The 26,998-nt window shown below is 37.9% G+C and overlaps 1 protein-coding gene across 1 annotated transcript in view; it reads right to left on the bottom strand.

Annotated features, from left to right (window-relative positions):
- Nucleotides 1–26,998, bottom strand: part of LOC117324395 (protein trachealess-like) — a 119,292-nt gene that overhangs the window by 54,663 nt on the left and 37,631 nt on the right. The window contains exons 3-4 of the mRNA XM_033880240.1: nucleotides 4,424–4,659; nucleotides 898–974 (exon numbers count right to left, since the gene is read on the bottom strand). Coding sequence (XP_033736131.1) covers nucleotides 898–974; nucleotides 4,424–4,659 — 313 coding nt within the window. The remainder of the gene's footprint in view (nucleotides 1–897; nucleotides 975–4,423; nucleotides 4,660–26,998) is intronic.

The raw sequence follows: 26,998 nt of genomic DNA, 5'->3' as shown, positions 1-26,998 counted from the left end.
TACATGTATATAGTTTTCTTGTGAATATATCTGGTTACTACATCATAGCTTTTCAATAAACAGTCGAAGACAAAATTGGATATAAGACTTGTAATAAAATTAAATCGAATAAAAGATATGGCACCTTCAACATCATATTAGTAGTATTACGATTGACTTAATCAATCAACTGGTGTGTCGGAATCAGAAATGATAAGTGAAGCCAGGAAGTCTACACCGACATTGTCTGGGCCTCCCTAATCCCCAGTTGAGTACAGGCCTGTGTATTCCTATATACCCCTATAACCTATCAGGATCCATCATAAATCAGGATCAAATTAGTACCACACAAATATAACGCCATTGGGTCAATTCTAGTTGTTTTTTCCACAGAAGTTTCAAAAGCATCACCTTGACATCTTGACCTTAACTGACTAGCCATTGCTTGACCTTGAATATATAACCTTAGGTTTGACCTCTGATGGACCTCATGAAAATTGTCCCTGACATATTACCAGGGGGGAAATATTCTGAAATAACTTGATTATTTGAATGTGATATCGAGTGTAAAACATTGTAATTTGATTTTAGAATGATTTCCTCACCATAAAATGTATAACAAAATCAAATTTTGAGTAGACAATGGAACAATTAGTGTGTTTAGAGTCTAGAGTTACATAATTTTAAACTAACCTGTATATCTGTATACATGAATGTGTATATATACACATATAAATACTGTCCTCCTATAAATAAGAAATGTCCCCAACCATGGAATTGCATTGTTTACATACCAGTTTTAAAAATGTTTAATTTCCATGCTATTATGTACAGTTAATGCATTTTTTAAAGGAATGTAGTTAATAATTTTTCAGAACATCAAGGTCACTAGACAAATGTTTATCTACCTGCACTTACCTGTAAAATATGGGTCCCTTGATGAGATTCAAATACATCCAAGGCTATATTGGCAATATTACGACGGCGGCTATGACCTGGAACATAATACTCAACAGTAACAAACTTGTCTTTTAAAACTTGGGCAAAACAGAAAAATTCATAAAATGCAACATTATAAAAGTTGATATAAGGTGTTTAAGTGCAAAAAAATTTTTTTTTCAGAAGAAATTAAGTTTTTACTAGTGTGTCCACTTGCAGAGATTTAGCTATCTTCTCTCATAAATAGTAATCCGTATTTCTAAAACATAGCAGGCTTTTGTCACAAAATTTCAAATATCTGCATGCATTCAGTTTTTTTTGTGTAACAGGGATGTATCCATGACGATGTCTGGTTACAGGAGTACCAATACAGGCCACTCAGAGGGATTGTGTAACACAATAAATATAATTTATCATTATAAAGATGACAAACTTGTTTCCAATTTTAATGACTAGGGTCAATCCTGTATTCAAATGTGTTTTAATAGGTAAAACAGCAAAGAATTCTGTGAAAAAATTAAGAATGAATAAAATTGCCCAAAACTTTCCTTCTTAATGAAGGTTGTTAGATACAGCCGATATATTTAATGATTCAGAACCAGCTGACAATCAAAACAAGATAATAAACAACCCACTGACTTCATTTTCATAAAAATAAAAAAATATTTTTAATTTTCAAGCATAATGTTAAATTGTACAAAATCATATTGCCAGATGTTCCCAGATATTCGAATAGAAAGTTAGAGGACAAGATACAAAAGCGAGATTAAAATGATTATAAGTCTTGACCTGATAGAGAGCTCTGTAAAATGGTCCCGTTATCATGGGGAGGTGGTTTCAGAGGCTGAGGAGATCCCCATACAGTAGCAGTGAGGGAGGTCCTTCAGCTCCTCCCCAGTACTTATATTACACTTTCCCATTTTATCCATTACCTTTAATCACAGGGAGATACAAGCATCAGATCGACTGCTGTCTGTCAAAACTGGTCAGGGAAAGCAACAGTTGAAAGAATGCCAAATGAAGGCGATATAGAAACGGGGTCAGATACAAAAAGAAAGGGTCAGAAGAGATGAAGGAGTTGAAGAGATCTCCTTGCGGTACCCCCTCACCCAAATGTCATGCTTCATTTAAGTCTGCAGTGTATCGGATAGCACTGGGCAAATAAATCAGCACTGAGCTGCCAGGCAAACACAGAGAAAAAAGGCCAACATCTCTTGAATAATCAGCCAAAAAATTCAAAAATTCCCCGTCAAGGACTTCACTGGTGATGTTTTGTTTAATGGTGGAACCACTTTGACCAAGAGGTTTTGCATTAAAGTGGGTGGGAAATTTGATAGTGAGGGCCCTACACCTGCAGCTTGTGTGAGCTATCATTTGCCATGGTTGGAGTAATCAGAGACCGATACACAGAACTGTTTAAGGGATAGTTGCAGTAAATATGATTAAGACTATCTCTCAGGCATTGTCAACATTCTTGTTACAGTCACTGCAGCTGTAAAATGCAGGACTGGGAACCTTTAGTGTTGCTCCAGAGATTGGCCTAGAATCTTACCAAGGTCCAGAGACCCACCACACAGCTGTAAATAATTTTCCAGAAATCAAACAAACATTTTTTCTCTTCTATTTAACAAAGGAAAATGTTTTGGAGCAATGACAATTTATATAACAATGTGGTCAAAAATTAGTATTAATGACTGGATGTCACTGGAGAATGTTTCCAACATAGCTTCCAATCTAAACATATTGGACTCATTACAACTTTTCTATTTTAACACTGACAATAATGCTGATGATGACCTGAAGCATCAACCAGCTTAATCTGGTGTGGACAAAAATATGGGGAGAGCCTCGTGAGGTAGCCACTTTACCATCCAGGGTCCAATGTCTAAATTTATACATTGGGGCAAATAACTCACAGGAAAAAATCAAAATGATAAATAAATCACAAGTTAACCGCTACCACTGATCCTGTGCACCAAGTTTCATTAATAATTGGTTGAGAGATCTAGCGTTAAGGGTATTACTTCTCATCAACTGTAATATCACAGAGCCAAAACTCCAATGACCATCATCAACATGAAAAATAAATCGCAAATGCACAGCTTTCTTAGATTCTGATCTTGTGTACCTTAATTTCATAAACGTTGACTCAGTAGGGAGTCTTAATAAAGACTTTTTTTCTACAGATGGACAGAGAGAGATATGCTACGTTTTTACAGTCAGTCCTGTCTTTACTGTGGGTAAGGAGGGTATAGTTACAAATATAACACTGGGTTTATTCTACCTTGACCCTTGACCCCAATAGTCCAGACTTGAGTGTCAATTGGAATTCATGGCCAAGACCAGCCTCCCACAACACATGGGGCTAGTTATAAGACACTTGATATAGATATAGATTGATGAAGATAGATACTTCTTCAATTGACCAATACACTTTCAGCAGCAGATACAGATCTGGCCAGACACAATTGGTCTACACTAGAAATATTTTTGTGCATCATGTTCCTGTGAACCAAAAACAAGAGGCCCAGGTGGCCTATATTGCTCACCTGGATATTTCAGTGATTATGGCAAAACACTCCGATTTCAGTTATATTACAAATACTTTTCTAATCTGGAATCTGCCATTATATGTAGGTAACACTTTCCTTTGACTTACATTTACCTTTCTGGTTCCAAATATTTAACATTTGGACTTCAAAAACAATAGCAATGAAGATATATACAATGCATATTATGGTGCTACTGTTTCAAACCCTTACTCCATATTGGGTGGTCTAATGGAAATGCTAATACCAGTATATTAATACTCGATGTGTTAGCCATGGTCATTGTCAAATATCCTCATTGTCCTTGACCTTTGGACCTAAATGATTTCGACCTTTAACTCAGTGAGCTTGATCTTAAGTCAGTTGACTAAATATCCAATACATATTTTTATGAAATGGACACCTTAATTAATTCTATGTAAAACATTCAATAAATATTAAGATTAATAGCCGATAATTAGATTTCAGATGGACAAACGGACAAAAGGAAAGACAGATATAGTGATTACTTATGGGCACCAATACAGACAAAATATCTCATTTCTAAAAATGAAAGATTTCAGAAAATTAGCCAAATTTCCCCTATTGGGGCCCCACCAAACTAGCCTCAGGCGTCCCAGACTCACTTTTCATATGAAATTTATTTCCCTTAAACTAAGGATAGTTCATAACGAATTTGGACAGAATCCTGCCATTGAATCGAAATAAAAAGGTTTTAAAGAATTTGCATTTCCCCTATGGGACCCTATCCTCTAACCCTTGAAGGTAGAGCCCCACTACATGTTTTTACAAAATGGGTCCCCCTTCAACAAAGCATGCTTTAGAGCAAAAACAGAAAAAATCCTTTCATTTTTTGACAAGTTCAAGGATTCCAATCGGCATAGGATGCTAGACTAGTTTTATGTGATGTAATAGACAGAATGAAGTAAATATCAAATATAATACAGTGTACATACTTTTGAGAGTTTTGGTGTGAGAAGCATCTCTGGCCCAGGGTGGGTCACCATGTGAAGAGAAGTCCTGTATTTTTAGATAGCTTATTGAAAGTCGGATGATTGAGGCTTTGTCCAGCTGGCTCGTAATAGCTGGTGGGAGAGGTAAAAGCTTGGCTAGTTCGTAGAATTCATAATTCTCTTTCCCTCGCCTCGATCGAGCAGCATCACGCGACTTTTCCTTCCTGAGTTCCAGGATACTGAAAAACATGAAGACACAACTTTTCTTGGAAGATATACCATACGGCCACCTGTTACGCATGTGCCTTTCATCTTCATAAATCGAAATTCATTTAAACAAAAGTTATAAGCAGTGGCGTTAATTAATGACCTGCTGAAATGTGAAAAATACTGGAATCACACAGTACTCTAAATTCATAATTACATTCAATCAGAAATGAAATTTCAAGATAACATTTTAAGATGTTCAAATAATTAAACATGTTTAAATATGGCATAGAACACCATCTAAATACATACAAATGAGTAAGCATACAATTATTTAAGGAGATAAGCCACAAACTGTATTATATGTGTGAGAGGGTGCTGGCCCTAACGGCCCCGCACTGTTCTGTCTCACATTTACAGTACAGTTGGAGGCTCATCTCCAACATAAAATAGTGTCTTTTGTATTAATATAAACTGGCGATTTTGGACAGCCAGAAAAACCTAAGTCCACTTCTGTGAGCTATGACACATGTTGTTAAACATTTCACTACATTTTAACAAGGTGCAGGTAAATCACCTCCACTCGCACCTGCATGTGTACCTTTGTATTTGCATGTGCAATATTGCCTTTTATATTTATGCCATTTGCAAAATGTCCTCTGTCGATGAAGGTCTGTTTAATACAGAGTCAACATTAACACGAAAGGCCGTTGATACTGAGGATATATTAGTGATGTGTCAGGTTACAATCTTCAGTACAGACTGTATGAAGTTAACAATACATGAACTTAACGAACATTAAGTTATTTTGTTGTAGAGGTCAGGAACAGCACTGAGTTTACAGGCCATCTAAATACCCATACAATACAATCAATTATCAGTCTATTTTTCATGTTGACCGTTTCATTCTTGATGACACGGACTAGATATTTCCTGGCTACAAGTTGGCAGTACTAGACTGATTTGTATCATGTATACAAGCTATGCATCTTTCAAAACTTACTCAGCTGATATTTGAAAATAGTTATTACAAAACACTTTTGTTAACTTCTTGCTGGCTCTGATGAATATGTCTCCAATGGTAGATGGTTTAGTGGGAGAGGAAACCAGAGTCCCCGGAGAAAACTCATACAAATGGGTAGGTGACCCCCATACGTTTCCATGTCCAATCAGGGAATCAAACAAAGAATTTTACATTATGTTAACAATCTATTCTGACATTGTATCAGGATACCGACAGTTTGTCCTTTGTGACTTCCATATTGCTGTGAGGCTGTACAAATGCATAGATTCATTTCAATACATGCAAACACAGTAATGTGTAAATAATGACAAATGTAGTTCCATGGATTATCAGCTATTTTAATATAGTCTTGTCATTTTCAACTTATACACAGAAGCTATATACATGATCTTTTCTAGTGTACAGTATATGTTTTTTTTTATAAAAAGTGGTTCAGTTTTAAACAAGAGGCCCATGGGGCCTGTATCGTCCACCCAGATATTTCATTAATTATGAAAAAGCATTCTTAAGTTACATAAATATACTGTTCCCACATTGGGATTTGCCTCTCAGTTTCATTTCTACATGCTCTTATCCTGTTCTCCTACTTAACTTTGGGGCCAAACCTGAGGCCTTTGCATTCTTCTCTAATATAACATTTGGCACCCACATCGAAAATCAGGATTATCAACAATTCAGAAATGAACAAAGGGCCCCAACTCTGTATAAAATGTTGATATTGTATAGTAAATACTGTATGGCCACACTTCGCCATCTCAAGTGGGAGGTATTTAATAATGCATTAAATCTGGTAATTACAGACCTGTATTGCCATACTGTAAGATATATATCTGCCATACCCACAGACTAAGTGACACATCGTGAACTATCGGCCATGGCTTTATGCAAACAAAAAGACAGCCAGAGTGGCTTGTAGTATTAAATAAGTTGTCTCCCTTAACTGATGGAGAATGCTTCTTCAGCTCAGTTGATAGTGCCCTGGATTAATTACTACATCAGTGACCTAACAGTAGTGTTGTTCAGATAAATTGATTTAATTGACGATTAGTCATTTTACCTCTGATTATGACTAATTAATCATGTTTTTTTGTGATGATCATGGTTTGACTATAACAAGATTTCTATACTATTTTACATTTCAATTTCAATCAAAATTAATGCAAAACACGATCTTAAAATGGGCTATTAATTGGATCATTTAAAAAGTAAAGTGTACATTTTTGTGCTGCAACGGTAATCTGTGGTACAATATATTGCGGTATAAATGGCACGGTTCAGTTCACAGTATTTTTTTCTCACATCACACAATGCTCAGGGTTCAGGCCATTTCTGGTTTTCTGTGCGGTAATTAGTATCGCTCATTTGAATCATATATATAGAAACTTTTCTGGTTCCATGTAACTGAAACAGATGGTTTTCAATTTATTTAAAATCATTTAAGAATCAAAATTGTCTGAAGAAAATACTATTTTATGACAAGGCGAAATCTTCCCAATCATTCCATGAGCTGGTTGCTACTGTCAGGAATCCAACATTTTGATTGGCTGATGACGACTCACAGATCTAGGTTATTTCTTAACCTGAATAATGTTTCGCGCTACTTCATTAAAGGTGCAATTTAACTACAGATGTTACAGCGTACACCAGTCATGTTTATCCCGGGTAAAACCCGTAGATGGTACAGTGTACACCAGTCATCCTGGGTAAAACCCGTAGATGGTACAGCGTACACCAGTCATGTTTATCCCGGGTAAAACCCGTAGATGGTACAGCGTACACCAGTCATGTTTATCCTGGGTAAAACCCGTAGATGGTACAGCGTACACCAGTCATGTTTATCCGGGTAAAACCCGTAGATGGTACAGCGTACACCAGTCATGTTTATCCTGGGTAAAACTCGTAGATGGTACAGCGTACACCAGTCATGTTTATCGGGTAAAACCCGTAGATGGTACAGCGTACACCAGTCATGTTTATCCGGGTAAAACCCGTAGATGGTACAGCGTACACCAGTCATGTTTATCCGGGTAAAACCCGTAGATGGTACAGCGTACACCAGTCATGTTTATCCCGGGTAAAACCCGTAGATGGTACAGCGTACACCAGTCATGTTTATCCTGGGTAAAACCCGTAGATGGTACAGCGTACACCAGTCATGTTTATCCCGGGTAAAACTCGTAGATGGTACAGCGTACACCAGTCATGTTTATCCCGGGTAAAACCCGTAGATGGTACAGCGTACACCAGTCATGTTTATCCCGGGTAAAACCCGTAGATGGTACAGCGTACACCAGTCATGTTTATCCCGGGTAAAACCCGTAGCCGTCCACGAAAGAAAGATGTTCACTCATCAAATTATATCAGATCAATTGGAAATTGAGTAGAATTCTAAAATTGAAAAAAATAAATGAATGAATGTAATAATTCAAATTAAATCATTTAAGAGAAAAACAATTCATCTTTGTAAAACAGGGCTCAAAGTGGATATTTTTACCAGGTTTCCTATTTGGCTACCAAGTCATAAAATCTAGGTGCCAATTTGAAAAGTTAGTCACCAGCCAAGTTTTCTCAATTTAAAAAAAAATCTTTTAATTCTTTAGTACAGTATAAAATCTTCCTGTAATTTTTTCAATTGTGAACGTCATTTTAGCATTGACTACAACCTTTGATAGGTTATCAAAATTGCAAATTTACACAATTTTTTAGAGGGCCATGCAGGGCCTAAATAGGTCAATAACTGGTCACCAATGGTGAATTTAAGACGCCATGGCCACTAAAATAGGCGCCTCTTTGAGCCCTGTAAAACTATAAACTGTAAAGCCCAATGTGTCAATAATTGCTAATAAGAAGCATGTAATAAGAAGCATGTCAATATTTTTTTCAATTAAATTTTATTAGCATTTTTATAATTACAGCTGTTATATATGATGGCTAAATTTGCACAAATAAATCACCTTGATAAGTGAATTTATGCTAGTACTCCCTGGATTTATGTTTGTATCCCTCCAATTTTCAGAGGAGAGGTACACTTTATCCGAATGGACTAACTAATGGGGCACGCTGTAAATGTACCATGATACTATCATATTGTGGGACAAGTATCGAGATACGTATCGTATCGTGAGGGAAGCGTATCATTGCAGCACTAGTACATTTTTAGCTTTTAAAAGTGGGCTATTAATTGGATCATTTAAAAAGTTATAGGTAATTGTATTACATTAATTCACGGATGCTTCACTGAATTCTCTTATGTCAGTGACTTTTATGAGGGAACCTATTTTTTTTTAAACTACTGTATATATGCTATATAATCCCCCCGTGCAGTTTCAAAAAGTTCAATAAACTTGTCTGACCTAAAATTTGAACACATTTCAATATTTTAAGATTCACTCTTTCTTCAAGTTGATAAAAGCATTAAGTTATTTTGTTGTTGAGGTTAGGAATACACAGCACTGAGTACTGTGAGGCCATCTTAATGCATACAAATGTATAAGCATACAATAAAATAAATTATCAGTCTATTTTTCATGTGGACTGTTTCATTCTTGATGACACTGACTAGATATTTCCTGGCTACAAGTTGGCAGTACTAGACTGATTTGTATCATGTATACAAACTATGCATCTTTCAAAACTTGCTCAGCTGATACTTGAAAATAGTTATTACAAAACAGATTTTGTTAACTAACATTGATCACTCTCTTTGGCTCTGATGAATATGTCTCCAATGAGAGGAAGCCGTAGTACCCAGAGAAAACTCATAGAAACGGGCAGTCGACCCTGTATCTTTTGATGTTCGATGAGGGAATCAAACTCTTTAGTGAAAGGTTAGTATATGTTAACTATCATCTATTCTGAGATCGTGTAGTGATACTGACAATTTAAAAAGTAATCAGTACATCTTTATGTTTCAAAATGATAATATAGAAATATATTTTTGGATGTACAGAAGAGCCCAACAATATTTTTGGTATATCTTCAGCCAATCTGAAATATTACATTTCAATTTCAATCAAAATTAATGCAAAACACGACCATCAGTTTTAAAAGTGGGCTATTAATTGGACGATTTGTAAAGTTATAGATAATTGTATTATATTAATTCACTGATCCTTCACTTAAATCTCTTGAGTCAGTGACTTTTATGAGGAAACCTTCTTTTTTTTAAACTACCGTGTATATGCTAGAAAATCCCCCATGCAGTTTTCAAAAAGTTCAAAAAACTTGTCTTGCCCATAATTTAGAAATATATTTTTGTCTAATAACAATCATCCCAAATTTGTCACAAAAACACAGGTACGTTCTCCTGTAGGTTAATTCTTCTGTATTTGAGTTAGAGAAGAACCTAATAGTGTAGTGTATCTTTAGCCAATCTGAAATATCACATTTCGATTTCAATCAAAATTAATGCAAAGCACGACCATAAGTTTCAAAATTGGGCTATTAATTGGATAATTTAAAAAGTAATGTGTACATTTTTAAGTTTTAAAAGTGGGCTATTAATTGGACGATTTGTAAAGTTATAGGTAATTGTATTATATTAATTCACTGATCCTTCACTTAAATCTCTTGAGTCAGTGACTTTTATGAGGGAACCTATTTTTTTTTAAACTACCGTGTATATGCTAAATAACCCCCCTGTGCAGTCTTCAAAAAGTTCAATAAACTTGTCTGACCTCAAATTTGAAATCATTAGAATTTTTTAAGATTCAGTCTTTCCTCAAAGTGATAAAATTATTTTGTTGTTGAGGTCTGGAATAAACAGCATGTAGAACAGGCCATGTAAATGCATACGAATGTATAAGCATACAATCAATTATCAGTCTATTTTTCCTGCTGACCATTTCATTCTTGATGATATGGACCAGATATTTCCTGACTACAAGTTGGCAGTACTAGACTGATTGTAAGAAATAAGTTAATGATTAGGTGTAAAAATGCGATAAAAATATTTAAACTTAATTTTGTTAGCTAAAATCATGACAAAAGTAACAAATATGTCATCTTAGTTAAGAATCCATAAAGTGTGCCCTAATTTGGGTATATTTGGTGGTCATGTTAATTTGCACCTGTACAGGTGTTTTAAGAATTCATTAAAACTATTGTGTTCAAATTGCATGATTTGTGTGTTGTTTTTAGTCTTACCCTTTAGGTTTTCCACATTATAGAGATCACTCAGATCCTGATACCTGGCCATCCTCGTTAGCACCTTGCCCACCTGCACTGTCAACCAAAGTTGGACAACATATATCTTAGTAACGGTCCCCACACATATTCCCCCCCCCCCCCCCCCCCCCCCCCCCCCCCCCCAAAACTGGTGAAAAATAATATCATTGCAGGACCAGTAGGTATCACTGTCTTGTTCACCATACCCATTGATACAGCTAGAGAAAAAATTCTTTAGTTTCTTCTGCACTCATCTGACGCCATACCTCATAAGTGAAGTGAATTTGCACCGGCTATACGGCATCAATCTTTTGTTGGACATACACATTCGTTTTTTTCTCTTCCATATCAATATTATGTTTAGATTCTGCTGTGAAATGCTGATTCACGGGTGGTGGTGTATTTTTAAACCAACCTGTGTCCACATCAACCTAGACTTCCATGTCAATTTCTGGACTAAAAGTACTCCTTTTGACTTATGGATTAAATATGTCAAAATCATTCTTATCATTATCATCACTTTCTTGAAATATGCACAAAATCTCATGGAAGAACTGTCAGTATCCGAAACGTCTTCCATATTTCTACATGTGTAATTTTGAAATTACTCGTGTATGTGATTTGACCTTTACCGCCTCGTTTTTGCCAAAATCAAATGTAAAACTAAATACGACTGGCTACATATAATACCAGACAACCAATAGAAATCGAGTTTACTAATCAATACAAAATGTATGTCCAATTAGTTATGGCAAAACCCAAAACACAAGGTGAATGAAATCACCATAGACTAATTGAGGGCCACTACATACCGACTCAACTTCGGTAAGGTAATGCGCTCAAAGAGTTAACTATATATTATGAGATTGGAATACCAACAGTGTCCTTTGTGACACTCAGACTGCTGTAAGGCTGCACACATGCATATATTCATTACGATACAAACATATTAATGGCTAGAGCTACCACGATACACTCACGATGCGATACATATCACAATACTTGTCTCACGATGCGATACATATCACAATACTTGTCTCACAATATGATACGTATCACGATACATTTATTTTGAAAATAATCAATAAAATAAATTTAACACCATCTTTTTCAGTTACATGAATCCCAAAATATTTCTTAATATCTGATTTTAATAAATCAGGCAGTTCTTTCAATTCCAAACAGTCACTAGACGATACTAATTACCACCCAGAAAACCGGAACGGCGTGATCTGGTTCTCCTGTAGGTTCTTCTGTAGTTGAAAGTACAGAAGAACTTAATAGTGTTTTTGGTGTATCTTAAGCCATTCTCATATATTAAATTTCAATGTCAAAAACAAAATTAATGCAAAACACGACCTTAAATTTCCAAAATGGGCTATTAATTGGATCATTTAATAAGTAATGTGTACAATTTTAAGTTTTAAAAGTGAGCTTTTATTTAGATCATTTAAAAAGTTATAGGTAATTGTATTATATCAATTCACTGATGCTTCACTGAAATCTCTTATATCAGTGACTTTTACGAGGGAACCTATTTTTTTTTTTCTTAACTACTGAAAATAATGCTTAATGTTCTCCCTTTGCAGTCTTCCAAAAGTTCCATAACCTTGTCTGACCTATAATTTGAACACATTTCTTCAATTTCTAATATTAACACATACATACATATATACAAGTTATACATCTTTCAAAACTTGCTCAGCTGATATTTGAAATTAGTAATTGTAAAATAGATTTTGTTAACTAAGATTGATCACTCTTGCTGGCGCTGATGAATATGTCTCCAATGATAGACGGTTTAGTGAGAGAAGAAGACAGTTTAGTGAGAGAAGAAGACGGTTTAGTGAGAGAAGAAGACGGTTTTGTGAGAGAAGAAGACGGTTTAGTGAGAGAAGAAGACGGTTTAGTGAGAGAAGACGGTTTAGTGAGAGAAGAAGACGGTTTAGTGAGAGAAGAAGACGGTTTAGTGAGAGAAGAAGACGGTTTAGTCAGAGAAGAAGACGGTTTAGTGAGAGAAATAGACGGTTTAGTGAGAGAAGAAGATGGTTTAGTGAGAGAAGAAGACGGTTTAGTGAGAGAAATAGACGGTTTAGTGAGAGAAGAAGACGGTTTAGTGAGAGAAGAAGACGGTTTAGTGAGAGAAATAGACGATTTAGTGAGAGAAGAAGACGGTTTAGTGAGAGAAGACGGTTTAGTGAGAGAAGAAGACGGTTTAGTGAGAGAAGAAGACGGTTTAGTGAGAGAAGAAGACGGTTTAGTGAGAGAAGAAGACAGTTTAGTGAGAGAAGAAGACGGAGTACCCATAGAAAACCATATATAGAAGCGGGCGGGTGACCCCTATACATTTCGATGTCCCATCAGGGAATCAAAGTCAGACCCTTTAGTAATAGACTATTCTATTATGTTAACAATCTATTCTGAGATTGTATCAGGATACCGACAGTTTGTCCTTTGTGACTTCCATATTGCTGTGAGGCTGTACATATACATACATTACATTCATTTAATGATAAATGTAGTTCAATGGATATATCAGTTATTTTAATATAGTCTTCTCATTTTCAACTTATACACAGAGCCTATATACATGATCTTTTCTAGTGTATATGTTTTTTTCAATGAAAAGAGGTTCAGTTTTTAACAAGAGGCCCATGGGGCCTGTATCCCTCACCTTGATATTTCATTAATTATGGAAAAGTGCACTTAAGTTATACAAGAATTCCATGGAAGTGGATGTGTCACCTGCACAGAAAGTTGGGTGATTACGAGTTATTGCATGCATGGAAACAGATTTTCTATTCATAGTATCAGTTCCCTTGACCTTTGACCTATGGAACAGTAAAAAAAAGTATCCCATGCAAACACTTGTGTTAAGGAGAAACTGCATGAAGCTTGAGTTTGTGGCATGGAAACGAATCATCAACTTTCAGTAACTGACCTTGACATCAGACCAGCTGACCTGAAAAGCAATCCCAAGCAAGAACTTGTGGTAAGGAATATCTGTGGTAAGGGCAGACCAAATGCTGCTATCATTTCAAAGAATTTGTTACATGCCCCTCAGGACCCTTGGGGGGGGGGGGGGGGGGGGGGGGGGGGTAGTGGCAGACCAACTTTTTTTTATATAAAGTGATGACATTCACCCAAGACCTTGACATCAGACCAGCTGACCTGAAAAGCAATCCCAAGCAAGAACTTGTGGTAAGGAATATCTGTGGAAAGGGCAGACCTACCAATACACAATTTTGATCCCCCCCCCCCCCCCTCCCCCTCACCCATGGATGCTTTAAAACAAATGTGGACCAAATGCTATCATTTCAAAGAATTTGTTACATGCCCCTCAGGACCCTTGGGGGGTTGGGGTTGGGGGGGGGGGGGGGGGGTAGTGGCAGACCAACTGTTTTTTTTTTATAAAAGTGATGACATTCACCCAAGCACTCGTTTATGACAAAGAGTAATTTTTAGGAAAAGCCGACAGATGAAAGCCGCTCTGTGCCATAAGCTCACTGGTCCATCAGTGAGCTAACAAAAATCAGATGAAATGAGACGAAATGTGGAATTCTTTTCAACATACAATTTATGTTACTTTAAAAATAACAAATATTGTTGCAAAAATATCAAGGAAAAAAGTTGGATGCTAACATTTTTGTACTTTTACAGTGAATTCTTGATATTTCCATTATTTTCCTAAAGCATCACAATTAGGGTGTTGTATTACACATTGCTTACATGATGGTCATGTTACCCTGAATCATCACCAAAACAAATCGTAAAATATCACTCTTATACAGGAAAAATATATACCACAGACTTAATGTTGATTAAACAGGATCTGTAAAAAAAAATCTTTTCTGTAAACAACAATATTTTCATGTGACTGTTACTGTCATGCTGCCAATCATATGATAGCCTTGATATAACAATGTTAAATGGAAACCAACAAATGTTGTATACAACTGCAATGAAACTGGACTGAGCTTATAGGCAAGTGATATTGGGTAGCTTGACTGGGGCATGCCAGGTTCATCTCTCAATCTGGTAGTTACACTCGTGCTCTGTCCCGAGTCCTACATAATTTTGGGGGGTACTACGTGAGGCCTTTACATTCATATCTTAATTTTCACAAAAAACAGGTAGATTCTTCTGTTGTTACAAGTACAGAAGAATCTACCTGTTTTTTTTTTATATTTTTTTCTTGTGTATCTCTAGCTGTTCTATACTATTACATTTCAATTTCAGCAAAAATGTAATGCAAAACACGAACTAAAGTCGTAAAAAAAGCACTGTGTTCCTTTTAAGTTTGAAAAATGGCTATTAATTGGATCATTTAAAAAGTAATGTGTAAATTTTTAAGTTTAAAAGTGGGCTATTTATAGGATCATTTAAAAAGTTATTGATAATTGTATTATATTGATTCACTGATCCTTCACTTAAATCTCTTGAGTCAGTGACTTTCATGAGGGAACCTATTTTTTTTGAACTACCGTACATATGCTATATAGTTCCCCCAGTCTTCGAAAAGTTCCATAACCTTGTCTGACTGTAAATTTGAACACATTTCAAATTTTTAAGATTCATTCTTTCCTTAAGTCAATTGTTATTAGTTAGCATACTTGGGTTACACTTGCTTTCTCTGCATGCCCATTGGACTGTCTAAAGCAATTCCTGTGGTTCAATGTGAACACAATGGCAGGGGAAGATTAACATCGGGCACATTATGATGCTAATATTGGAGGAAATACTCCTTTATGACACCCAGGCGGTGTGGGTACCGAGGGATTCTGGTCATCAACAGATCTGCCAAAGTAGCAAGTGCTGAGTCCAATCAGCGGGAAATAACATAATGAAATTTGATGTTCTTCAAAACTCACTGCAATTTCTATTTCTCCTTTTAATCAAGGCGAACGGAGATCTCCGGAAATAAAACGATTATATTTTCCACTGTATCCTAATGTTATTTCACTCCGTGAAGACTTTTAGAGAAAAAAGTGGCGTATGAGCACGGCACATCAATTTCTCTGACTGATTGCATTAGCTGGGAACCAAACAACGCAGTAATTTATTTCCACTCTATTTCAATAATTGAGTAATTGAATTATTGTGACAGTTTGTATGTTGATAAAGCGTTTAGAAGACAATGCTTATGATTGGTAGAAGGTACAATTTGAACTCTGGGGGATTGTCTCAACCAGTGTCCTGTAACACCCCTTGTCGCCACACTTATTATTAGATCAACACATATCACCAAGTATTATTTGGTCGGAGAAACAATTAGCGCACTCACTGTAAGTCAACCTGAAGGTTAATGTGAGTAGAGGGCGGAGAGAGTATGGACACTGTCACATCAGACTCTCCCTCCCCAATCCATCAGTCCCCCGTTCCGTCGGCAGTCTGTCTCTTTCAATCGGGCTCAGAGGGCAGTATCATGCCTCCTCGTCCTTCTGTCTCTAAGATAAGCTCATGAGGCCCCTCTCCCCAAACCTTTGTGTACTAATAGGATCACGGGGGTGGGAGAGTTTTTAAGGGCACTAGCATTAAATCTACGTATTTTCCTTAATAATAATTAGCTACTCATAAAGGACATACCTGTCTGTCTAATTTTCGAATTGGTTGTTATAACTAGCTTATTTGAAAGATGAAACATATCTCTTCACCTTACCATATAATGAAGTCGGATTAGCTACTCATAATAAAAATCAATTTTAAAAGCACTTGTTTGGCTTTTGGAGTTTAAAACCCTTGATACATGTAATGGGCCTTGGGTTGGGAATGTGCACCAAGGTCCTGTGATATGATATGACGATACATATAAGAGATAATTTGGAGAAAGGTTCTTATTGCTATGTTATAACCCCAACCTGCGTTCCATACACCTAACACAACCACTGGTTGTGTAATGTCCCTAAGGTTTAGCGTGGAAGTGAACACATACAAGAACGAGAAGAAATGACCCCTTGTTTTACTGGTCTCGGTGCTCTAGTACTCAGCTCAGTTGATCTCCACACTCCTTGCTAGGTCTATCTCAAATTGTGAAATGTCTAACAGGAGCTCAGGGGGTAGGGAAATCGGACATAGTCACAATGACCTTGTCACAGCAGACACCCCCACCCCTACTTCTCATCCCTCAAAACTCTGAGTAATGATATTAGCTCCAAGGGTGGGGAAACAGGACAAAGTATATACAATGTCACATCTGCCCCCCCCCACATATCCAAAGTGTGCATATACAAATTCATTAAAAAATGTCCATGTATCTCCCAAGTCATCCGGAAAAATCTCACAAAAGTACATGTGTACAAAGTCGACACTAAAGGAAATCTTGAAGGATCACGTAGCTATTAATTATGTCATGCCTTACAATGTTTACTGGGTAAACAGGTAACTCAAAGGGAAAACAATGTGTCACGAAGTCATTCTCACTTGAAACAGTATATTTCACAGCATCAGTTACGGTAGAAAAAATGGTCTTCATCTTTTTTATGCTATGCATCTAATTAAGAAATTCACTGCAAAATATAAAATTATAGTATAATATTACTTCATTTGTGTCGTTAAAGCTTGCACTCACCAAATACAGTGGGTGTGTATGTTGATAGGTGAAGAAGTATAAGAATGCAGCCCTGAAACCGTAGAACTAACTATCGTAAATTCCGTGTACACATCAATGCCCGCATAAAACAACATTATGGTCATCACTCAATAAAGCCTTGCATAGTCAACCAGGTACAGAACTCGGGTGATATACTCAAAAGGGACTTCTGATTATATAATTGACTGGGCACAATGGTATCCAGACTGTGGAAAACTTACTGTTATTCAGTTTGGATGAAATATGTTCATTGGTAAAGAAATATAATTTTTCAAAGAACAATAAAATTTATCAAAACAAATTAAGATAACAAAGCTTGAGATGACACTTAATTGACAAATGGGTATAAACACCTGTTATACATGATTTAAGTGGAAACCATGAAATCAGAATACACAATACAAATAAGTATTATATCACTGCTAAAGTTTAGAGGGAAGGAGAAGGTAAAAGGAGACGGCAGAGAAGGTGAGAGGAGATGGTAGGGAAGATGAGAGGAGACAGCGGGGAAGGTGAGAGGAGATGGTAGGGAAGATGAGAGGAGACAGCGGGGAAGGTGAGAGGAGACTGGGGAAGGTGAGAGGAGACAGTAGGGAAGGTGAGAGGAGACAGTGGGGAAGGTGAGAGGAGATGGTAGGGAAGGTGAGAGGAGACAGTAGGGAAGGTGAGAGGAGACGGTGGGGAAGATGAGAGGAGATGGTGGGGAAGATGAGAGGAGACAGTGTGGAAGGTGAGAGGAGACAGTAGGGAAGGTGAGAGGAGACAGTACGGAAGGTGAGAGGAGATGGTGGGGAAGGTGAGAGGAGACAGTAGGGAAGGTGAGAGGAGACTGTGAGGAAGGTGAGAGGAGACGGTGGGGAAGATGAGAGGAGACAGTAGGGAAGGTGAGAGGAGACTGTGAGGAAGGTGAGAGGAGATGGTAGGGAAGATGAGAAGAGACAGCGGGGAAGGTGAGAGGAGACGGTGGGGAAGGTGAGAGGAGACAGTAGGGAAGGTGAGAGGAGACTGTGAGGAAGGTGAGAGGAGACGGTGGGGAAGGTGACAGGAGACGGTGGGGAAGGTGAGAGGAGACAGTAGGGAAGGTGAGAGGAGACTGTGAGGAAGGTGAGAGGAGACAGTGGGGAAGGTGAGAGGAGACAGTAGGGAAGGTGAGAGGAGACAGTAGGGAAGGTGAGAGGAGACAGTGGGGAAGGTGAGAGGAGACGGTGGGGAAGGTGAGAGGAGACAGTAGGGAAGGTGAGAGGAGACAGTAGGGAAGGTGAGAGGAGACTGTGAGGAAGGTGAGAGGAGACAGTAGGGAAGGTGAGAGGAGACAGTGGGGAAGGTGAGAGGAGACAGCGGGGAAGGTGAGAGGAGACAGTGGGGAAGGTGAGAGGAGACAGCGGGGAAGGTGAGAGGAGACTGTGAGGAAGGTGAGAGGAGACAGTGGGGAAGGTGAGAAGAGACAGTGGGGAAGGTGAGAGACAGTGGGGAAGGTGAGAGGAAACGGTGGGGAAGGTGAGAGGAGGCAGTAGGGAAGGTGAGAGGAGGCAGTAGGGAAGGTGAGAGGAGACGGTGGGGAAGGTGAGAGAGACAGTGGGGAAGGTGAGAGACAGTGGGGAAGGTGAGAGGAAACGGTGGGGAAGGTGAGAGGAGATGGCAGGGAAGGTGAGAGGAGACTGGGGAAGGTGAGAGGAGATGGTGGGGAAGGTGAGAGACAGTGGGGAAGGTGAGAGGAGACAGTGGGGAAGGTGACAGAAGACAGTGGGGAAGGTGAGAGACAGTGGGGAAGGTGAGAGGAGACAGTGGGGAAGGTGAGAGGAGATGGTGGGGAAGGTGAGAGGAGACAGTAGGGAAGGTGAGAGGAGACAGTGGGGAAGGTGAGAGACAATGGGGAAGGTGAGAGGAGACAGTGGGGAAGGTGAGAGACAGTGGGGAAGGTGAGAGGAGACAGCGGGGAAGGTGAGAGACAGTGGGGAAGGTGAGAGGAAACGGTGGGGTAGGTGAGAGACAGTGGGAAGGTGAGAGGAGGCAGTAGGGAAAGTGAGAGGAGACAGTAGGGAAGGTGAGAGGAGACGGTGGAGAAGGTGAGAGGAGACAGTGGGGAAGGTGAGAGGAGACGGTGGGGAAGGTGAGAGGAGACGGTGGGGAAGGTGAGAGGAGACAGTAGGGAAAGTGACAGAAGACAGTGGGGAAGGTGAGAGGAGACAGTAGGGAAAGTGACAGAAGACAGTGGGGAAGGTGAGAGGAGACAGTGGGGAAGGTGAGAGGAGACAGTAGGGAAAGTGACAGAAGACAGTGGGGAAGTTGAGAGGAGATGGTGGGGAAGGTGAGAGAAGACAGTGGGGAAGGTGAGAGGACACAGTGGGGAAGGTGAGAGGAGACAGTAGAGAAGGTGAGAGGAGACAGTAGGGAAGGTGAGAGGAGATGGTGGGGAAGGTGAGAGGAGACAGTAGGGAAGGTGAGAGGAGATGGCAGGGAAGGTGAGAGGAAACGGTGGGGAAGGTGAGAGGAGACAGTGGGGAAGGTGAGAGGAGACAGTGGGGAAGGTGAGAGGAGACAGTAGGGAAGGTGAGAGGAGACAGCGAGGAAGGTGAGAGGAGACAGTAGGGAAGGTGAGAGGAGACGGTGGGGAAGGTGACAGGAAACGGTGGGGAAGGTGAGAGGAGACAGTGGGGAAGGTGAGAGGAGACAGTAGAGAAGGTGAGAGGAGACGGTGGGGAAGGTGAGAGGAGATGGCAGGGAAGGTGAGAGGAGACGGTGGGGAAAGGTGACAGGAGATGGTGGGGAAGGTGAGAGGAGACAGTAGGGAAGGTGAGAGGAGATTGTTGGGAAGGTGAGTGGAGACAGTGGGGAAGGTGAGATGAGACGGTAGAGAAGGTGAGAGGAGACAGTAGGGAAGGTGAGAGGAGACGCTGGGGAAGGTGACAGGAGATGCTGGGGAAGGTGACAGGAGACGGAGACGATAAGCATGCTGGGTATATTGCTTAAGGAATACATGTCCCTTACTGGCCCCCACTGAAAATATCAACAGTGACCTTGACATTGACCCCAAAACCCTGAAACTAAAACTTGTTCTATAGCTACTCAAACTGAAGTTATAATTACCAACTTTCACCAACATACCATGAAGCATGGCTGAGAAAAATGTGGAAAACTGAGTGGATGGACTGACAGAAGGACATACAGACGAACAGAGAACAATGAGAAATTCCTTCTATATATATATATGTATCTTTTGCTTAGCTAGCATGAACCATAGAAAATTCAAAATAATACTCGATATGTGTATTTTTCACTTCATTTTATGTTTCTGTAAAGACATCTTTCATCAATTGTGCTAATGCAAAATATCAAAATCGATACTAGAAGCCGGTAGAGGACACATGGATATATTATTTAAACAATATCACTTTAGTATATAGGACAACATTGTCATATGTCATGTATATTCTTCACTCTATAAAACAGCTTTTCAATTGATAATGCCATATATCATGTATATTCTTCTATAAAACAGCTTTTTAATTGATAAAGGTTACTTCACTCATTGTATCAATTATCAAACTCATATACATACAAAATTAAATAAAAACTTCATTGAGAAACATTAATTTGTTAATTGATTTACAACAAAACTTTAGCAAGTGTGACAGTGATGTGCCGACTATGGCATGTAAGGCATATGTATTTTATAAGCTGTGACAGAAAGGTAACAAAAGGCCCAGGGAGCTTGCAATTTGTTCCAATATTTTCAATACTGTTCACAAATCCTATTCATAACTAACCTTCAAAATTGGTCAATGTCATTTTAAACCAGTTTTATAACTAGCATGTCAATTACACTCAAGATCGTGTATCTACCAAGAAGTCATTGGAGCATTTCAACAAATTGACCTCTTTGGCCTTTAATGAAGGTCAAGGTCATTTGTCTTTGTAACTTAAGCAGTGATCAGCAAGCTTAAGTGAGCAATTTAAGGAATATGGTCCTTGTAACCCTGAATATGGTGAACACATTGATATAAAAATACCTTACATCGTTTTGTTTTCACTGTCATAATCGTAATTAAAGAGACTATTGACAGATTGTTTTCTGCTGACTCAGTTTTATTGTAACGATAATAATTACAAATTTCCGACATGCAAAGCACATTTCTTGCATAATAATCAAGGTTAAAGAAGTTCCTTTGTTTTCTTTACATTTCATTATAGTTATATTAATCAAAACAGACACTGTTCACGGAAGGAAATATTGTAGATTGAAGTCAACAGTAACCTATATCAAACTGTGACATCATAATCTATGATTTTGTTTTACCAGTTACCCATCAATATATTACAAAGGACAGTTTTATACATGGATTAGATCCTGGTTTAATTATAGGATTCCTAAATGAGAATAAGGCCTGATATTTTTACCTACCAATTAAGTTAAACAAATGCATATCTGCTATTTTATACTCTTGCAATCAGAATGCATATCACAATTAACAGATGCAAGTACATATTGAAATTTATAATGATAACACAAACATGTACCTGTATCTGTTTTTCAAAATTTGATAATCTGAACAATCAGCCCAGGAAGCTGTGCTATAGATATGCATGCAATGACACCAAATGCCAAGTGCTTTGTATCACTAGTGACGATGCGGTGTGCACCAAGGTGAAGTGCCTGAACGGTATGGTGGCTGTAATGATCCTGTACCAGTTCTATCATTTTTCATGTATTGTATCAGTACAAATACAACATGCACATGACCTTGGCACTTGGTTCCTTCACAGGTCATTTGTAATCCCTAAAGCTTGCCGCGTGGAGCGAGAGATTATACCTCCCCCATACAGGGCTACGCAGGCTTACAACATATGTACTCATTGCTATAGACTTTACATAAAACAAAACCTTATCTAAATGGTATATCTTTAATTAACAATGTTGTGAATGTTTTCTCTGCTTGAAAAAAATGGGTGGGGTAATATGTATCTGGGATTTAAGTCTGTACCAGTAAAACCATGATTTATACATACATCAGGATTTACTATCAATTCAATTATCGGATAAACAATAGTATCTAATATATTAACACAATACACAATATTCTCAAATCAATTATCAAAATAGACAGCCACCCATAATACTGTCAACAATGTACCACTCAGTCACACATAATACTGTCAACAATGTACCACTCAGTCACCCATAATACTGTCAACATTGTACTACTCAGTAACACATAATACTGTCAACAATGTACCACTCAGTCACCCATAATACTGTCAACATTGTACTACTCAGTAACACATAATACTGTCAACAATGTACCACTCAGTCACCCATAATACTGTCAACATTGTACTACTCAGTAACACATAATACTGTCAACAATGTACCACTCAGTCACCCATAATACTGTCAACAATGTACCACTCAGTCACACATAATACTGTCAACAATGTACCACTCAGTCACACATAATACTGTCAACAATGTACCACTCAGTCACACATAATACTGTCAACAATGTACCACTCAGTCACACATAATACTGTCAACAATGTACCACTCAGTCACACATAATACTGTCAACAATGTACCACTCAGTCACCCATAATACTGTCAACAATGTACCACTCAGTCACCCATAATACTGTCAACAATGTACCACTCAGTCACACATAATACTGTCAACAATGTACCACTCAGTCACCCATAATACTGTCAACAATGTACCACTCAGTCACACATAATACTGTCAACATTGTATCACTCAGTCACACATAATACTGTCAATAATGTACCACTCAGTCACCCATAATACTGTCAATAATGTACCACTCAGTCACCCATAATACTGTCAACAATGTACCACTCAGTCACACATAATACAGTCAACAATGTACCACTCAGTCACACATAATACTGTCAACAATTTACCACTCAGTCACACATAATACTGTCAACAATGTACCACTCAGTCACACATAATACTGTCAACAATGTACCACTCAGTCACACATAATACTGTCAATAATGTACCACTCAGTCACCCATAATACTGTCAACAATGTACCACTCAGTCACACATAATACAGTCAACAATGTACCACTCAGTCACACATAATACAGTCAACAATATACCACTCAGTCACACATAATACTGTCAACAATTTACCACTCAGTCACCCATAATACAGTCAACAATGTACCACTCAGTCACACATAATATTGTCAATAATGTACCACTTAGTCACCCATAATACAGTCAACAATGTACCACTTAGTCACCCATAATACAGTCAACAATGTACCACTCAGTCACACATAATACTGTCAACAATGTACCACTCAGTCACCCATAATACAGTCAACAATGTATCACTCAGTCACACATAATACTGTCAACAATGTACCACTCAGTCACCCATAATACTGTCAACATTGTACCACTCAGTCACACATAATACTGTCAACATTGTACCACTCAGTCACCCATAATACTGTCAATAATGTATCACTCAGTCACACATAATACTGTCAACAATGTATCACTCAGTCATACATAATACTGTCAACATTGTACCACTCAGTCACCCATAATACTGTCAATAATGTACCACTCAGTAACACATAATACTGTCAACAATGTACCACTCAGTCACCCATAATACAGTCAACAATGTACCACTCAGTCACACATAATACTGTCAACAATGTACCACTCAGTCACCCATAATACTGTCAACAATGTACCACTCAGTCATACATAATACTGTCAACAATGTATCACTCAGTCACACATAATACTGTCAACATTGTACCACTCTGTCACCCATAATACTGTCAACAATGTACCACTCAGTCACACATAATACTGTCAACAATGTATCACTCAGTCACACATAATACTGTCAACATTGTACCACTCAGTCACCCATAATACTGTCAACATTGTACCACTCAGTCACACATAATACTGTCAACAATTTACCACTCAGTCACACATAATACTGTCAACAATATACCACTCAGTAACACATAATACAGTCAACAATGTACCACTCAGTCACACATAATACTGTCAACAATGTACCACTCAGTCACCCATAATACTGTCAACAATGTACCACTCAGTCACACATAATACTGTCAACATTGTACCACTCAGTCACCCATAATACTGTCAACAATGTACCACTGAGTCACCCATAATACTGTCAACAATGTACCACTCAGTCACCCATAATACTGTCAATAATGTATCACTCAGTCACACATAATACTGTCAACAATGTACCACTCAGCCACCCATAATACTGTCAACAATGTACCACTCAGTCACCCATAATACTGTCAACAATGTACCACTCAGTCACCCATAATACAGTCAACAATGTACCACTCAGTCACCCATAATACTGTCAACAATATACCACTCAGTCACACATAATACAGTCAACAATGTACCACTCAGTCACACATAATACTGTCAACATTGTACCACTCAGTCACACATAATACTGTCAACATTGTACCACTCAGTCACACATAATACTGTCAACATTGTACCACTCAGTCACACATAATACTGTCAACAATTTACCACTCAGTCACACATAATACTGTCAACAATTTACCACTCAGTCACACATAATACTGTCAACAATATACCACTCAGTAACACATAATACAGTCAACAATGTACCACTCAGTCACACATAATACTGTCAACAATGTACCACTCAGTCACACATAATACTGTCAACAATGTACCACTCAGTCACACATAATACTGTCAACAATGTACCACTCAGTCACACATAATACTGTCAACAATGTACCACTCAGTCACTCATAATACTGTCAACAATGTACCACTCAGTCACACATAATACTGTCAATAATGTATCACTCAGTCACACATAATACTGTCAACAATGTACCACTCAGTCACCCATAATACAGTCAACAATATACCACTCAGTCACACATAATACAGTCAACAATGTACCACTCAGTCACACATAATACTGTCAACAATGTACCACTCAGCCACCCATAATACTGTCAATAATGCACCATGTAAATGATGCATGATGGCAGAAAAAGGTGAGATTTGTCTCAGGTGACCTAACAACAAAATTATATATCTGGCATTCCTATAATAGTTACCATATATTTCATTTTAATGAAGATTCTTCAATTTACCTTGACCTATGACCTCTTTTGAATTTCCTTGGCCAACACAGAGACAGTTGGAAGTAAATCATTCTGACAAGCCTTTATCAAAGAACTGGAGATAAGCACATTTCATGGCAACAAGTTCTTAACAACTGAAAGTTCAAAACATTTAAAGTATGCATGGTTAAAATCAGCTGGTAAAATGCCATCATATTCTCTGTTAGAATTAGCTATTTTTGTGTGGTTCCCAGAGGTCTATATTATGGACACAGGATTTAGGGTTATCCACAGGAGGTCTTAAATGGTAATTAATCTGTAAATGACAGCTAGGTAATTAAGTACAACAGCTTTATTCAATGGACTGATTAATTTCGTTACAAGAATGCTGTGTTTATTTTGCTTGGTGCTGTGAATGGGATAATTCAGTACTTTGGGAATCAGCAGATTCTCGATCATTCCAATGCTTACATTTCCTTTTTTCTAACTGGTTCATTTGATGCTAAACAGCATTTGTCTTTTCACTTAAAGTAATAATAAATGATTGATCATTCCTTTATTTAGGCAACATCACCATTTCTCCAAATTCACCTGAATATCACATTTTTCATGAAAACTTTATCACTTAACTCCCCGAGGATTTTAGAAGAACTGCCTAATTAACAGTGTAAATGTCTGTTTCAATGTCACTGATAAATACATTAGAGAAGCGATACATATCTTACAGTAATTTCTCAAAATTTAAGATTTTTAAAACTAAAACAATTAAATTGACATAATCTATAAAATCCCTAAAAGATGATATTCTGTGAACAATGAAGACAGATTTCTCAGCATCCCTAATTTCCCTGGACCATAAAAGATGATATTCTGTGAACAATGAAGACAGATTTCTCAGCATCCCTAATTTCCCTGGACCATAAAAGATGATATTCTGTGAACAATGAATGTGTTGGAATGAATTTCCACTTATATGACTGAATTACAGTCAAACCCAGTTATGTATCGAAATCCGTCGGGAATGGAAAAATACTTCAAATTAACTGGTTTTTGATATAACTGGGGTCCAACCTGTGGCTGACATATTTCAGTAACGTGTATATAAATATTTTACATTAGTTCGTCAGTACAATTTATTCAAGATGATCATACACAGTTTCTCAGAAATAAAGTTGAATTGGATGAAAGAAGTCTTCAACAGTTGTTTATTTTTGTTTATGTCTTTTAACAGACAATGATAACAACATTAACCAGGACAGTGATATTAATTGATGACCACCCTCAAATGATTTGTGAAAGGGCAACTATCGCCAACAAAGACAGACTACGCTTCTAGGAAAGTACCGTTGATGTACTGGAAAGTGTTTTCACATGTGTCCACTAACCTGATTGGTTCAGTAGAAAATGGCTACCGAAAACTTGTCCAATGAGGACATT

Source organism: Pecten maximus, chromosome 3, assembly GCF_902652985.1.
Source record: "Pecten maximus chromosome 3, xPecMax1.1, whole genome shotgun sequence".
NCBI classification, from domain to species: domain Eukaryota; kingdom Metazoa; phylum Mollusca; class Bivalvia; order Pectinida; family Pectinidae; genus Pecten; species Pecten maximus.
This window is presented reverse-complemented; position numbering and strand designations above follow the sequence as displayed.